Source organism: Zootoca vivipara, chromosome 16, assembly GCF_965207765.1.
Source record: "Zootoca vivipara chromosome 16, rZooViv2.hap1.1, whole genome shotgun sequence".
In the NCBI taxonomy this organism is placed as follows: domain Eukaryota; kingdom Metazoa; phylum Chordata; class Lepidosauria; order Squamata; family Lacertidae; genus Zootoca; species Zootoca vivipara.
This window is the reverse complement of record NC_142599.1, coordinates 32961915-32975926: the sequence shown is the minus strand read 5'-3', so window position 1 is coordinate 32975926 and position 14012 is coordinate 32961915. Positions and strand designations below refer to the sequence as shown.

General features: G+C 47.4%; 1 protein-coding gene across 1 annotated transcript in view; it reads right to left on the bottom strand.

Moving 5' to 3' along the window:
• ENTREP3 (endosomal transmembrane epsin interactor 3) overlaps positions 1-10893 on the bottom strand; it is a 34579-nt gene extending 23686 nt beyond the window's left edge. Inside the window, exons 1-3 of the mRNA XM_060269536.2 lie at positions 9173-10893; positions 3957-4013; positions 178-354 (exon numbers count right to left, since the gene is read on the bottom strand). Of these exons, the coding sequence (XP_060125519.2) occupies positions 178-354; positions 3957-4013; positions 9173-9397 (459 nt within the window). The 5' untranslated portion in view covers positions 9398-10893. The remainder of the gene's footprint in view (positions 1-177; positions 355-3956; positions 4014-9172) is intronic.
• Positions 10894-14012: the final 3119 nt, after the last annotated feature.

Genomic DNA, 14012 nt, shown 5'->3' with positions numbered 1-14012 from the left:
TGGCAAGGCTGGCCAAGGCTGCTGGGAGCTGAACTACAACTCCCATCATCCCTCATCCTGGCTGTTGGGGGGGGGGCGCTGCTGGGATCTTGGCCATGCCTGGAGAGCACTCGGTTGTGGAAGGCTGTGCTGGAGGAAGAACGTAACGTATTAGCTCTGCTCTACGTCAAACCCCACCTGGAAGTCCAGGCTCCGTATCCCCTGCTCCTTCCAGACCGCATAACGGTCCCGTTGTCTTACCGGCTCGCAAGCCTCCAGGGACTTCACCTGCTGCTGGGCATTTTGGCAGGAGAGGATGGAGCCAGCCAGGGTAAGCATGACTCCGAGCACTGAGAGGAGCGTGAAGAAGGTAATCTGGGGGGTGGCGGGGAGAAAGAAGGCTGTTAAACCCCTAAGGAAGAAGAGCGGGGGAGAGACACACACACAGGAAACGGAGGAAGAAGGTTCCTTGCACAGAGCCAGAACGCTATCCCATCTAGCTCAGTAGTGTCCACACAGGTTGGCAGAAGCTCTCCAGGGTTTCACGCAGGGGTATCTCTCCCTCCCAGCCCTACCTGGAGATGCTGAAGTTTGAATTTGGGACCTACTGCATGCAAAGCAGATGCTGTGGCCCTCAGCTACAGCCCATCCCAAAACAGTCACAGCGAGGAATATCTTCAGACGGCAGATTTCCTTCCACCCCAGGCTGATAAAGTGTGCACAACAGAAGGTGCTACAAGGGGGGACGGGATGGGACCCTACAGAGTAGAGCTGGGAAAGGAGGATTTCTACAACCGCACAAAGCAGAGGGAGAACAAATTTCATCCTGGCTAGTAGCCTTTTGACAGCCTTATCCTCCGCAAATGGGTCTGATTCTCTTTTACGGCCGTCCAGGTTGGCAGCCGTCACGAATTCTTGCAGGAGTGAGTTCCACAGTTTTAGACTACGTGCCATGTGAAAAAAGGGACTCTTTTGTCTGACGCCCAAATCTTCCCCTCAATTGGCTTCACCCGATGTCCTCAAATCCCAGCGTTATAGGAAAGAGAGAGAAAAGCTTTCCTCTGTCCACTTTCTCTACGCTATGCAGCCTTTTACGCACATCTATCATGTCTAGGGCTGGGCAATAACTGGTTTTCAACTTCGTGATATATCGCCAACATCGCGATATTCTGATATATCACAATGTCTAAAATAAGGGTGGAGCTAGGCTGGCTTCACGGTTTTTCGTGCGTTGTGATTTTTGCATAGCACACAAACGCACACATGTACTATGGTTTGTGATATATATTGCTAGGTCAAAAATTATGAAACCAATATCATGATAGGGACTTCAAACCAGTGTTGGACAATATATTAATATATTGCCCAGCCCTAATCACGTCCCTCTCACCTGACTTTTGTTTTCCTTCTTCTCTTAGGACAAATCAGCTCTCTCTCTTTTTCTCTCTCCCGCTCTTGATGCTCCACATTTGGAACGATAATGCCTCTCTCTCCACCCGCCTTCCATTCAGAGGCCTCCTCAGAACCCACGTTTTCCATATAGCCTTTGGCACAACCTCAGCTGGAAGGAATCCTAAATATAAATGTGCTGCATGCTATTTGTTTCCATTTATGCCTGCTTAGCCTTCCTTCTGCACATCAACCCTTTCCCCCTGTTTTCCCCCTTGTGTTTCCTAAGAACATTTGCTTTTCAGAGCTTGGGAAGTTCGTTCTGTTGTAAGAGTTTCAAGGTTATATATATATATATATATATATATATATATATATATATATCCCAAAAATATATATATATATCCCAAATATATATACTAAAGGTAAAGGGACCCCTGACCATTAGGTCCAGTCATGACCGACTCTGGGGTTGCGGCGCTCATCTCGCGTTATTGGCCGAGGGAGCCGGCGTACAGCTTCCAGGTCATGTGGCCAGCATGACAAAGCCGCTTCTGGTCAACCAGAGCAGCACATGGAAACGCCGTTTACCTTCCCGCTGTAGCGGTACCTATTTATCTACTTGCACTTTGACGTGCTTTCGAACTGCTAGGTTGGCAGGAGCTGGGACCGAGCAACGGGAGCTCATCCCGTCACGGGGATTCGAACCGCCGACCTTCTGATCGGCAAGCCCTAGGCTCAGTGGTTTAACCCACAGCGCCACCCGCGTCCCATTATATATATAATAATAATTGTTCATTAACATGTACATGAATGTACAGGCACATGTCTGAAACAGCACAGGAAGACAGGCCTGACTGACACCATTTTGACTCTCTCTCTCTGCAAGGAAGAAGGGGGGTGGGGAAAACCTCATTGTTTTATGAATTAAAGTGATAATCCCTGGCATCCTGATACCTGAGTGCCAGACAAAAGGGTTGATTAACTTGGCTGGGAAACGGGGAAATGTAAAAATCTCTCTTTTTTTACTTGATTAGGTTTTGGGGGCAGGGGGCAGGGTCCGGGACGCTCAGATTACTGCCACCAGACCTCCCCTTTCATGATGTATCTATGATTAATTTAGGAAGGGCGGTCTTGGGCTACACCCCTTCTGTGACGTATGGGTGATGCTTCTGGGGGGTGGGCTGAAACCAATTTCAAATTTCTTTTTAAGGGCAGGACACCTTTGTTTGGGGTTCCTTCCTTGTTCTCCTGCGTGAAGGGAAGGACCCTGTTTCAACAGCAAAAACAAAGGCTTTGCTTCTCAAACTTCTCTGGTTGGCCTCTGTTATATCTCCGACCGATGGAGAACCCAATAAAGGGCTCTTGTGTACCCCATAAGGGAATAAGGGCAGATTTTTGCTTATAACAGTTCTGAAGTGGAACTCGTTTTGGTTTCCTAAGTTCAAGACGTCCAAAGAAGAACAAATTCCGGCAAACTAACCGTCCCTTTACAAAGCAAACTCGTTCAGGCCAGAGTTTGGTTCAAGTTCGTCCAAATGATCCTCAACATTCAGACAGTTGCGAGCTGCTGAAGTATAGAATACAGTGGTACCTCGGGTTACAAATGCTTCGGGTTACAAACACTTTGGGTTACAAACTCCGCAAACCCGGAAGTACAGTGGTACCTTGGGTTGAGAACTTTGCCCCAGGATGAGAACAGAAATCGCGCAGCAGCGGCGCAGCGGCAGCATGAGGCCCCATTCGCTAAAGCGCACTTCAGGTTAAGAACGGTTTCGGGCTAAAAACGGACCTCCGGAACAAATTAAGTTCGTAACCTGAGGTACCACTGTATACTTAAAGAAGATGAAGAAAATATCAAAACACACGGTGGCGTGTGAATGGTTTTTTTCCATGTATTTCCATCAATTATGTACTTTAATAGTCCAAAGCTTATTTTTTTAAAAAAAGGAAATGAAGAGAATGAACTTGAAGATGAACTAGAAACCTTCGAAAGTTCCACCGCCAAAATAACTTTCTTTCTGTTTATTTAACTTGGCAGTTGTGGGAATGACTTTCAGGCGCAGCCCAGAGATTTCTGAACTAATTCAGACAGTAAGAGCTGTTTGGCAGTGGAATTTGCTGCCAAGGAGTGTGGTGGAGTCTCCTTCTTTGGAGGTCTTTAAGCAGAGGCTTGACAGCCATATGTCAAGAATGCTTTGATGGTGTTTCCTGCTCGGCAGGGGGTTGGACTGGATGGCCCTTGTGGTCTCTTCCAAATCTATGATTCTATGATTCTAATTCAGTTAACTGTGTTAAGAAGAAGAAGAAGAAGAGTTTGGACTTGGTATCCCACCTTTCACTCCCCTTAAGGAGTCTCAAAGCGGCTAACATTCTCCTTTCCCTTCCTCCCCCACAACAAACACTCTGTGAGGTGAGTGAGGCTGAGAGACTTCAGAGAAGTGTGACTAGCCCAAGGTCACCCAGCAGCTGCATGTGGAGGAGCGGGGAAACGAACCCGGTTCACCAGATTATGAGTCCACCGCTCTTAACCACTGCACCACGCTAGACTAGTTCATTCCGAGCACGAACGAAGCATCAATACTTACCACTGGGGTGAACGGGCGCCTCCAGGAGATTATGCCAACCACTCCAGAGAATGCCAACTAGAAACACAGAAAAGAGAGGTTGTCTTGACTGCCAAAGATCTACCAGTGGCTTCGAGTGACCACTGCTGGTCCTCTCTAGGTGAGAAGGAAGCTGCTGAGAACATGTCTCCTCAAACTGGAAGCATTCGCTTTTGCTTTCCATTAATCGAAGCTTTTCTCATTTTTCCAAAGGGCTGCCTCTGAAGACGGTTCAGAAACCTCAGCTAGTGCAGAATTCAGCGGCCACGTTGCTCACCGGGGCAAGCCGATGGGAGCATATTACACCGATCCTGGTCCAACTGCACTGGCTGCCAATTAGTTTCCGGGCCCAATTCAAAGTGCTCAGGACGGCAATACCTCAAGCACCACCTCTTTCCATATTGTTGTAGGAATTTCCCCACCCCACCGAATCACACACACACATTTCCATACAACTATCGAAAGGAGGACTTGGGAGCCATAATCCTCTAAGCCAGGGGTCAGCAAACTTTTTCAGCAGGGGGCCGGTCCACTGTCCCTCAGACCTTTTGGGGGGGCCGGACTCTATTTTGGAAAAAAAATATGAACTAATTCCTATGCCCCACAAATAACCCAGAGATGCATTTTAAATAAAAGGACACATTCTACTCATGTAAAAACATCAGGCAGGCCCCACAAATAACCCAGAGGTGCATTTTAAATAAAAGGACACATTCTACTCATGTAAAAACATCGGGCAGGCCCCACAAATAACCCAGAGATGCATTTTAAATAAAAGGACACATTCTACTCATGTAAAAACATCGGGCAGGCCCCACAAATAACCCAGAGATGCATTTTAAATAAAAGGACACATTCTACTTATGTAAAAACATGCTGATTCCCGGACCGTCCGCGGGCCGGATTGAGAAGGCGATTGGGCTGCATCCGGCCCCCGGGCCTTCGTTTGGGGACCCCTGCTCTAAGCCTTACAACACGTAGGCAACTGGACATTTCCCCATCAATGGTGCCAGATTGCTAGCCATCTCATTCACTATGGAAGACTCCTCCGAACAAAAGATAGTGATCAACTCTTAGGAAACTGTTAATTTCTCTTTATGTTTAGGAATTCACACCTGGGAGGGGTGAGAGGAGGACTAGGAGAGGTGTCAAAGGTGCTTAGGGTTGCCAGACTCAATAGTGGACAGGACTTCTGTGCCTTCAATTGCCCTGCTCTCTTTTCAGTCTGGAAACCTTAAAGAGAAACCAGCAGACCCTTTGTTTAATTTCCAAGCAAAGGGTCTGCTGGTTTCTCTTTAAGGTTTCCAGACTCAAAAGAGAGCAGGGCAATTAAAGGCACAGAAGTCCTGTCCTCTATTGAGTCTGGCACATAGCTGCCAAGTTATCCCTTTTTTTCAGGGAAATTCCCTTATGCTGAATAGGCTTCCTCGTGAGAAAAGGGAAAACTTGGCAGCTATGGTCTGGCAACCCTAAAGGTGCTCCGATTTCTACCTTGAACCCTCCCTTTTTGTGAGGTATTGATTACATAGCTGTGATGTAGGAATGATGTATTTTGGGGGTGTTTCTTGGTGATGGGAAAACTGATAAAAGTGAAGGTTCTCTTTTGTTCTGGGTCTCCATCTTGCTTCACCTTGTTGCAGGTGGGGCCCTGTCGCGACAGTATTTTTCTTTAATAAAGACCAAGCCTACTGGCTGCTGTTTTGCTCTGATATTCTTGGCTAGACTCTTCATTTTTGTCCAAGGGAGCCCTCAGATTTTCTGTTAACAATATGAACCTACCCAGACCCTGACATCATCTTCTGAGGCCCTTCTTTGTGAACCTCCTCCGCGAGAGGTCTGGATGGCGACAACATGAAAACGGGGCCTTCTCTTCAGTGGCTCCCCACTTATGGAATGCCCTCCCCAGGGTGGCTCGCTTGGCACCTTCTTTATAAACCTTTAGGCACCAGGAGAAAGCATTCCTATTTAACCAGGCCCTGGACTGATTGACATCCAATGCCCTTTTAAATATATGGTGGAAGAGGGAATTATTGGTTTGTTGTTCTTATTTTTGTGTTTTTTTATATTTATATTGTATTTCGTGTTTTTTATATTGCAATTTTATGTTGTCACCCCCTCCAAGATCTACAGATAAAGGGTGGCATACATATTTAATAAATAATAATAATAAATTTCAATTCTTAAGCTCAGTTCTCCCCTATTTTCACATCACTGTACGGTTTGTTTAAAAAAACAAACATTTCTTCACAATAAATAAGCATTTTAGTGTGAACCTCCTAATGGGCACGCTTTTCTATGCAGCATTGCCTAAAATGCACATTTTTGCAAAGCATATTTCCGCTCACATTTACAGACGTAATGCATTTTGGCCTGCCCTTTCCTTTAGCATACACATTTTTAGGCACGCTTTACCTCAGCGTATGCATTTTCATGCACGCTGCTCAGCTGCAGAACTGCGCTACGAAAAAATCTGGAGAAGCGCCGCTTTTGAAGCTGTTTCAGTTTGAATACAGTTGCAGAAAGTGTGAATCGGGTAGATTGGCCTTTAAACGAGAACCAAACCACAGAGATTTTTTAGCAGTTGCTAGGAAGGACCTCCTTGTAGAAGCTGGAACATCTCTGTCCCGATAAAACATGGGAGAGAGGCCTGCAAAGCTCATCGTTTTTTCCCATGGCTGCTGGCAGCCAAGTTGACTCTGATAGCCGAGGAGGGATGCAGCTTTTCTCAGTAGGCTGTGGATTTTATTATTATTATTTTATAATGGAGTTCATTTGCTCTAAATTATTCATGATTACATTTTTTTTTATAGACGATGTGATTGAAAACACAGCTGGCAGAAACTGCCTCGAGCTGAGGAAACGCAGGATTGGTACCTAAAGCCAAGTTCTGCCCAGATGATACCCACTGATATTAATGCTCATGGGTTAACTGAGGCCAACTCGCTGCAATGGGTCTATTCTGAGCAGGATTTCGTTAGATCTCAGTGTAAACAATACTTAGAAGGGAGCGGGGGCCAAGCATCTTTGTGTCGTTTGAGGTACGTTTCCGAGCACAAATCAAAGTGTTGGTGCTGACCTTTAAAGCCCTAAACGGACTCGATCCTGTATACCTGAAGGAGCGTCTCCACCCCCATCGTTCTGCTTGGACACTGAGGTCCAGTGCTGAGGGCCTTCTGGCGGTTCCCTCACTGCGAGAAGCCAAGTTACAGGGAACCGGGCAGAGGGCCTTCTCGGTAGTGGCACCCGCCCTGTGGAATGCCCTCCCACCAGATATCAAAGAGAACAACAACTACCAGACTTAATTAGAAGACATCTGAAGGCAGCCCTGTTTAGGGAAGCTTTTAATGTTTAACAGACCATTGTATTTTAATATTTTGTTGGAAGCCGCCCAGAGTGGCTGGGGAAGCCCATCCAGATGGGCGGGGTATAAATAATAATAATAATAAATTATTATTATTATTATTATTATTATTATTATTATTATTATTATTATTATTATTCAGGCCCTCCTCTCATAGGTATTTCGAGATTGGGTGCCAGAGGACTGCCATGCGCTGTACGTGGGGCTGCCCTAGAATACGACTTTGGTGCAAAATCACAGCAGCCAGATTACTGCTTGGGGTTGCCTTTAGAACTCATAAAACCGTGTTCTAAAGCAGATCCATTGGCTGGCGGTTGCTTTTGGGGCATAATTTAAGGTGTTCACACTAGCTTAGAGCTCTAAAGGACTGGAAGGCTGGCTCCTTCCCTTGAGACCCTCTTGGGTGCTGAGATCAGCAGAGGATTTCCTCTTGGTAGCTCTGCCACCCTCAGAGGTCCAACATGGGCTTTGGGCTGTGGGTCCACCCCACCATTATAGGAATGCGGGTGGCGCTGTGGGTTAAACCACAGAGGCTAGGGCTTGCCGATCAGGAGGTCAGTGGTTCGAATCCCTGCGATGGGGTGAGCTCCTGTTGCTCGGTCCCTGCTCCTGCCAACCTAGCAGTTCGAAAGCACATCAAAGTGCAAGTAGATAAATAGGTACCGCTCCGGCGGGAAGGTAAATGGCGTTTCCATGTGCTATTCTGGTTCGCCAGAAGCAGCTTTGTCATGCTGGCCACATGACCTGGAAGCCGTACGCCGGCTCCCTCGGCCAATAACGCGAGATGAGCGCCGCAACCCTAGAGTCGGTCACGACTGGACCTAATGGTCAGGGGTCCCTTTACCTTTTTACCACCCCACCATTGCCTGTGGCCCCCAATTGACTTCTGGGGGGGGGTATTCCAGTTCACGGGTTTGTTACACAACATCGCCTTGATATTTTACAATATGGCGGTACTGTATTTAGAAATGTGTCTGTAAATAGTTACGTTGTTGTTGTTGTTTGAATTTATATACCGCCCTAAACCCGCAAGTTTAACCCTATAAAATTAAAAACCAATGCTAACCAATGCTAAAATGCCTAAATCAAATAGATGTGATGAGAGACCAAATAAAAGTTTGCCAAACCAGAGAGAACTTGAAATTCGGAATCCCCCTGGCGAAACACACACTGTGTCTGCAGAGTAGTTTATTCTCTTTTATTGAGTAATTAATGAGTAATTAATGAACTGGAATGACTACTTGCTCTCAATGCTGTCATGTGAACCCATTGCCTATTAATGGCAATCTGCATCAGAGCCCCAACTTCCAGGCACCTCTGCCAGAGGTGAGGTGGGCAGTGAAATCAGACAGGGCCTTTTTAGTGGTGGCTCCCTAACTGTATAATTCTTAGTCTTGGGACATTTAGCTGGTATCTGTTTTGTTTGTCCCTCCAGATCCAGGTTAAGATCTATGTTTTTGATTTCCCTGGGCTTTCAGTGGATTTCCTGCTGTATATTTTAATTATGATTGCTACTTATCAACTTGCTTTCCGTTTTGCTGCTGATTTCAGCGTTAATTAGTGGGTAGTTTGTTTGTTTTTTAAAAAAGATCTTTCTTGGAAGAGTTGGCTGATGGATGGCATCCCAGAAATCTGTTAAATAAGTAAATAACATCAGGCTTTCCCCCCCTTTCTTTTCTTCTTCTTTTTAAAGCATCATCTGCAAGAGGCTAGAACTATTTAAATCAATGTGTGCTGGATGGGGAAGCCCAAAATCTATCAATAATGGATCCAGAAATGGATCTGAGGAAAGCCTGATGTTTCGCCCAGCTGTGCTTTGCAAGATTATAAAACTCACCGGAAAACCAGCCCAGATGGGACATGCGTTCCGGATGTGGCTCTGCGAGGGCATGTTGGTGGTTACCAGTAGGCTCAACGTCACGATCAGGACGCCCAGGATCATCTGAATGAAGCCAAGGAGGAGGATGATCTGAAGCCAGGCCCGCCGGACGCGGAGGTGCGTGAAGCTGCGGGACGTGGTGCGGGCCGTCAGCGAGTAGCTGGAGTCACTTCGGGAGGGCATGACTCTGGCCCAAAGGAGGGCAGCTTCTGGAGGGACCCCAGAAGCAGCCGTAGACAGAAGCGACCCTGGTCTTTAAAGGCTAGGTCTCAAACCCTCCTGCGTAAGGCCGCTTTTCCAAAGAGGCAAGCGTTTTATGGCTGACGCTCAGCTTTCCAAAAAGCAGTTTCTCGTCGGCTTGTTGCTTTAAGAAACCCCCAAATCCACTTGACTCTCCGGGCTCTGTATATTTGAGAAGAAACCAACGAAAAGGCGGGCGGATGCTGGCGTATAATTCCAAGGAGGCAACACAACTTCGCCAGGGCAGTGCCCTAGAAGGTGTCTCAACGGTGAAAGGGTGCCTCTGAGCATGCGTGGAGTGCCTCTGCCCTGAGCAAACAAACACATAAATGCATCCAACGGGAGAGGGATTCCAGGGGAGGAGACGAGGGGTGTCGAGGGGAGTTCGGCCCTGGCACACTTTCGCTTTTAACTGTATGCCTCCGGGGAGAAGCAGATTCCAACTTTCAGATCTCCCGCCCAAGAAAGCCACTGCCCAGGACAAGGGACACCAGAGCTTAGCTTCAGGATAGTGATCATCCCAACCTCAAAAGCCCAGAGGTTGCAGAGACATAGCCACGAACCCACGCTCCACGTGAATCGGCCCAGCAGAATGTGAATCCTCCAGCTCCCATGGGAACAGCATCTAACCACATCACTTGTGAGTTGAATGGGGAAAGTTAGCGCTCTTTCTCAGTCCGGCTGCAGTTAAAATGCACTATGCAGTTTTGAATCTGCAGGCCTTTGCGCTCTCCCTTTGGACGAAGGCCTCCAGGCCACCAGGAGATGGAGAAGTGGATGCAGGGAGATTGTAATGCAGAGAAGGGGTTTTCTGTCTTTTTCCACAGCCGGGGTCCTCAAGAGAGCCATCTTTCCCGGATCAGGGATCATCATGGGCCAAAGGGGACCCTCGCCCGGCGGCCATGGGGTAGCTGCTTATCCGGACAGGAGTTTGCTCCCAAGGAGGAGAGAGAATCGCAACAGCAGCAGCAGCAGCAGCAGCAGTAGCAGCAAGCGGTTGATGCTGTTTCCGACGGATGAGAAACACGAAGCGGTTCCCAGACGAGTGATGGATTCTCAGCCGACCACTGCTCCTCTGACGGGCGGCCTGGCACGACCGCTGTCATCCACGCTGCTTGCCTCCTCCTCCCCTCAACCCAGCGTTGGCAGATGGGTAAGGAAAAGATGTCCGGAGTCAGCTCCAAAACCCCAGAGGATTCTCACTGAACCGCTGGCAAACCGACCTGACGCTGCGGTAACCACCCCAAGCAGGATGGTGGCAGCTTGGCTTGGTACGGCAGAAGGCACACCAGTCTCGTCCGGAACAGAGGTTGGCAATTGCCAGAGTTCAAGCAATACCCAGGAAAAGTTTTTTGGGGTGGGGGTGGGAGAGGGTCCCAGCCATCCGGAGAGAGGCTTGTTCTTCTGGCCGGTGCAGACAGAAGGCGTCAGCTCTTAAAGAGGCCACAAAACTCTGAGCCATCTGGAAGACAGAAGAGGCACAGGATAAAATAAAAAGCTGGGCACCTCGGCTTCCCTATCACAGCGTGGGCAGGAGGCTGATCTCCCTCAGCTTCTCCCTATAAACTTTGGTCTGCCCCACCCCACCCCAGGTGTCTACTGGGAAGCCCCCCAACTTTGGAAAACACCCAAATCCCTCCATCTAAACTGCTTCTAAGGAAGAGACCAGCCATCAGCCTGGCTGGCTGGCTACAGACTCTGCTGCACCCTCCACCCCACCCCACCCCACTCCCCTCAGCTCCCCATCTAATCTTTCTTCCTCCCGCCCCCCCAAACAGGAGCTAAACACAGCTGCAGACTTACCAGGCATGGGAGGAGTCTGCCTGCCCAGCTGCAGGGCAGCTCTTGGCCAGGGATGTTCCAGGAGCCACCTCCCCCTGCCAGGCGCCTGCATCCCTCTCTCTGGAGGATGCTCTGGCTGGTCCTGATGCTGCAAGGAGGAAGGGCACGCCCTGCCGTGATGCATCTTGGGAGATGTAGTTAATCAGCCAAGGACTAGGATCCTGTGTTTTTGCCTTGCCAGGGGAAGGGTACAAGGAGCCCAGCTTGGGCAGGATGGGTGTGGGCAATTATGTTTCCAGAGTTTTCCTGTTTGGATGGCAAGGGGCATGGGGACATAGAAGAACAGGGAAAATCTCAGATCTTTCAGGAATGAGCAAGGTATTGCTGGTAGTAGCCTGCCCACTTTTAACAGGACCAGTGCTGATTTTTTTAGTTTTGTATTGTTTTGATTGAGGACTCGTGTGCTAATCCTGGCATAACTGCATACACATTTTAATGATAATAGTAATAATAATAATAGTAATAATAATAATAATAATAATAATAATAATAATAATAATAATAATGCTTCCGCTGTCCCATAAAATCATATCATCTGCCTGTCCAAATTTACAACCAGTGATTTGGGCTTGCAGATTTCAGCAGCACCTTGTGCAACGCCAAAATTCATCCCCCACCCTCCGTTGTTCAGCTTCTGTTCTAAGTCATTGTTGTAGCACCCCCAGCAGCCCCCTCTCGACTCAGTGGGAGTGAACTGGTTGCGCTCCCTTAAATCTGCCTCTGTTTGCAACCCTCATGCTGAGAAAGAGGAGCGGGAATTTTAACCTAGCACCAAAAGGGCTTCATCATTGGTGTGGGTGTGTCTGCATCTGAGCATGCACAGAGTGCCTCTTCTTTTGAATAAATACAGCCGTCAGCTCACTACAGGGAACGGGGGGGGGGGTAATCAATGCTGTTCCAATGACCATTTGGAAAGGGTCTTGAATGATGATATGCTCGGTCTCGGTCCTGTATACCTGAAGGATCGTCTCCACCCCCACCATTCAGCCCGGACACTGAGATCCAGCACCGAGGGCCTTCTGGCGGTTCCCTCATTGCGAGAAGTGAGGTTACAGGGAACCAGGCAGAGGGCCTTCTCGGTAGTGGCACCCGCCCTGTGGAACACCCTCCCAGCAGATGTCAAGGCAATAAGTAACTATTTTACTTTTAGAAGACAACTGAAGGCGGCCCTGTTTAGGGAAATTTTTAATGTTTGATGCTGTACTGTTTTTAATCGGTTGGAAGCCGCCCAGAGTGGCTGGGGAAACCCAGCCAGATGGGCAGGGTATAAAGAATAAATTATTATTATTTTATTTTAGGATTATTCAAAGTGCAGGTTCCAACCCGAGCCAACGGCCACTCCTATCAGCAATAGGTTTTGGGGTTTGTTTGTTTTTTGCTGTCATATAAGCAACTAATCACTCTTGGTTTAATGCATTTCCACTTTCATACATGCACAGAAATACAAATTTGTTCACTTTTAAGGTGTCACAAAGTTGGATTTTTCTTTTTGTTTTTGCTGCAGCAGACTAAGGTGACTACCCCTCTAAAAGAGGATTGGACAAATAACGCCAAGGTTGCAGGTTTGATCCCCGTATGGGACAGCTGCTTATGCCTGGATTGCAGGGGGGCTGGACTAGATGATCCTCAGGGTCCCTTCCAACTCTACAATTCTATGAAATTCATGGAGGATAAGGCTGTCGGTGACTACTAGTCGCAATGTCCCCGTGCTGCTTCTACTGTCACAGGCAGAACGTCTTTGAATGCCAATTGCTGGGAATCGCAGTTGGGGAGAACTGCTGTTGCAATCAGTTACGGCTTGCGAGCTTCCCAAGAGGCATTGAGTTGGCTGCCACGAGAACAGGATGCTGGGGCTAAATGGGGCATTTGGCCTGATCCGCCAGGCCCCCTTTTATGCTGTGGAAATGGCCTTTCTGCATCCATTTTGTCCATTTCACAGATTTCTTTTTTTTTTCTTTGAGAGAGGATCTCTTTGTAAAATGATTGTTCTCATACGAGCATCTTACAGTCCACTCCCTCCCTCTTCTCACCAGGGCCTGAAATTGCACTTTGCCGAGTCTCCTATTATTTGTTTACTCTCTCTGCGCTAGCTTCTCCACCGATTTAAAAGCCAAGTGGGTGTTTGTTCTTCCAGCTAAAGGGAGCGTTCACAAAACGCAAAGCGCTTGGTGCCGTGATATATACGTTTCAAAGTTATCATATCCTCCAATATTTCTCCGATGAAAATAAGGGTGTCCTATTTAATAATAATAATAATAATTGTATTTTTTTAAAATACCCTGCCCATCTGACTGGGTTGTTGTTGTTCATTAAATTTGTATATTGCCGTGTACCTGTCAAGATCTCAAAGCGGTTCACAAAAGAAAGTTACAATTAAAAAAACACAAAACACATAACCAAAAATAAGAACAAAGAGAACCCAATAACTCCCCCCCTTCTATAACCTATTTAAAACCAGGCAGAGGGCCTTAATGGTAGTTGTGCCTGCCTTGTGGAACGCCCTCCCATCAGATGTTAAGGAAATAAACAGCAATCTGACTTTTAGAAGACATCTGAAGGCAGCCCTGTTTAGGGAAGTTTTTCATGTTTGATGTTTTATCATGGTTTTTAATATTTTGTTGGGAGACGCCCAGAGTGGCTGGGGAAACCCAGCCAGATGGGAGGGGTATAAATAATAAGCTATTATTCTTATTCTTATATAAAAGGGTGTATATCA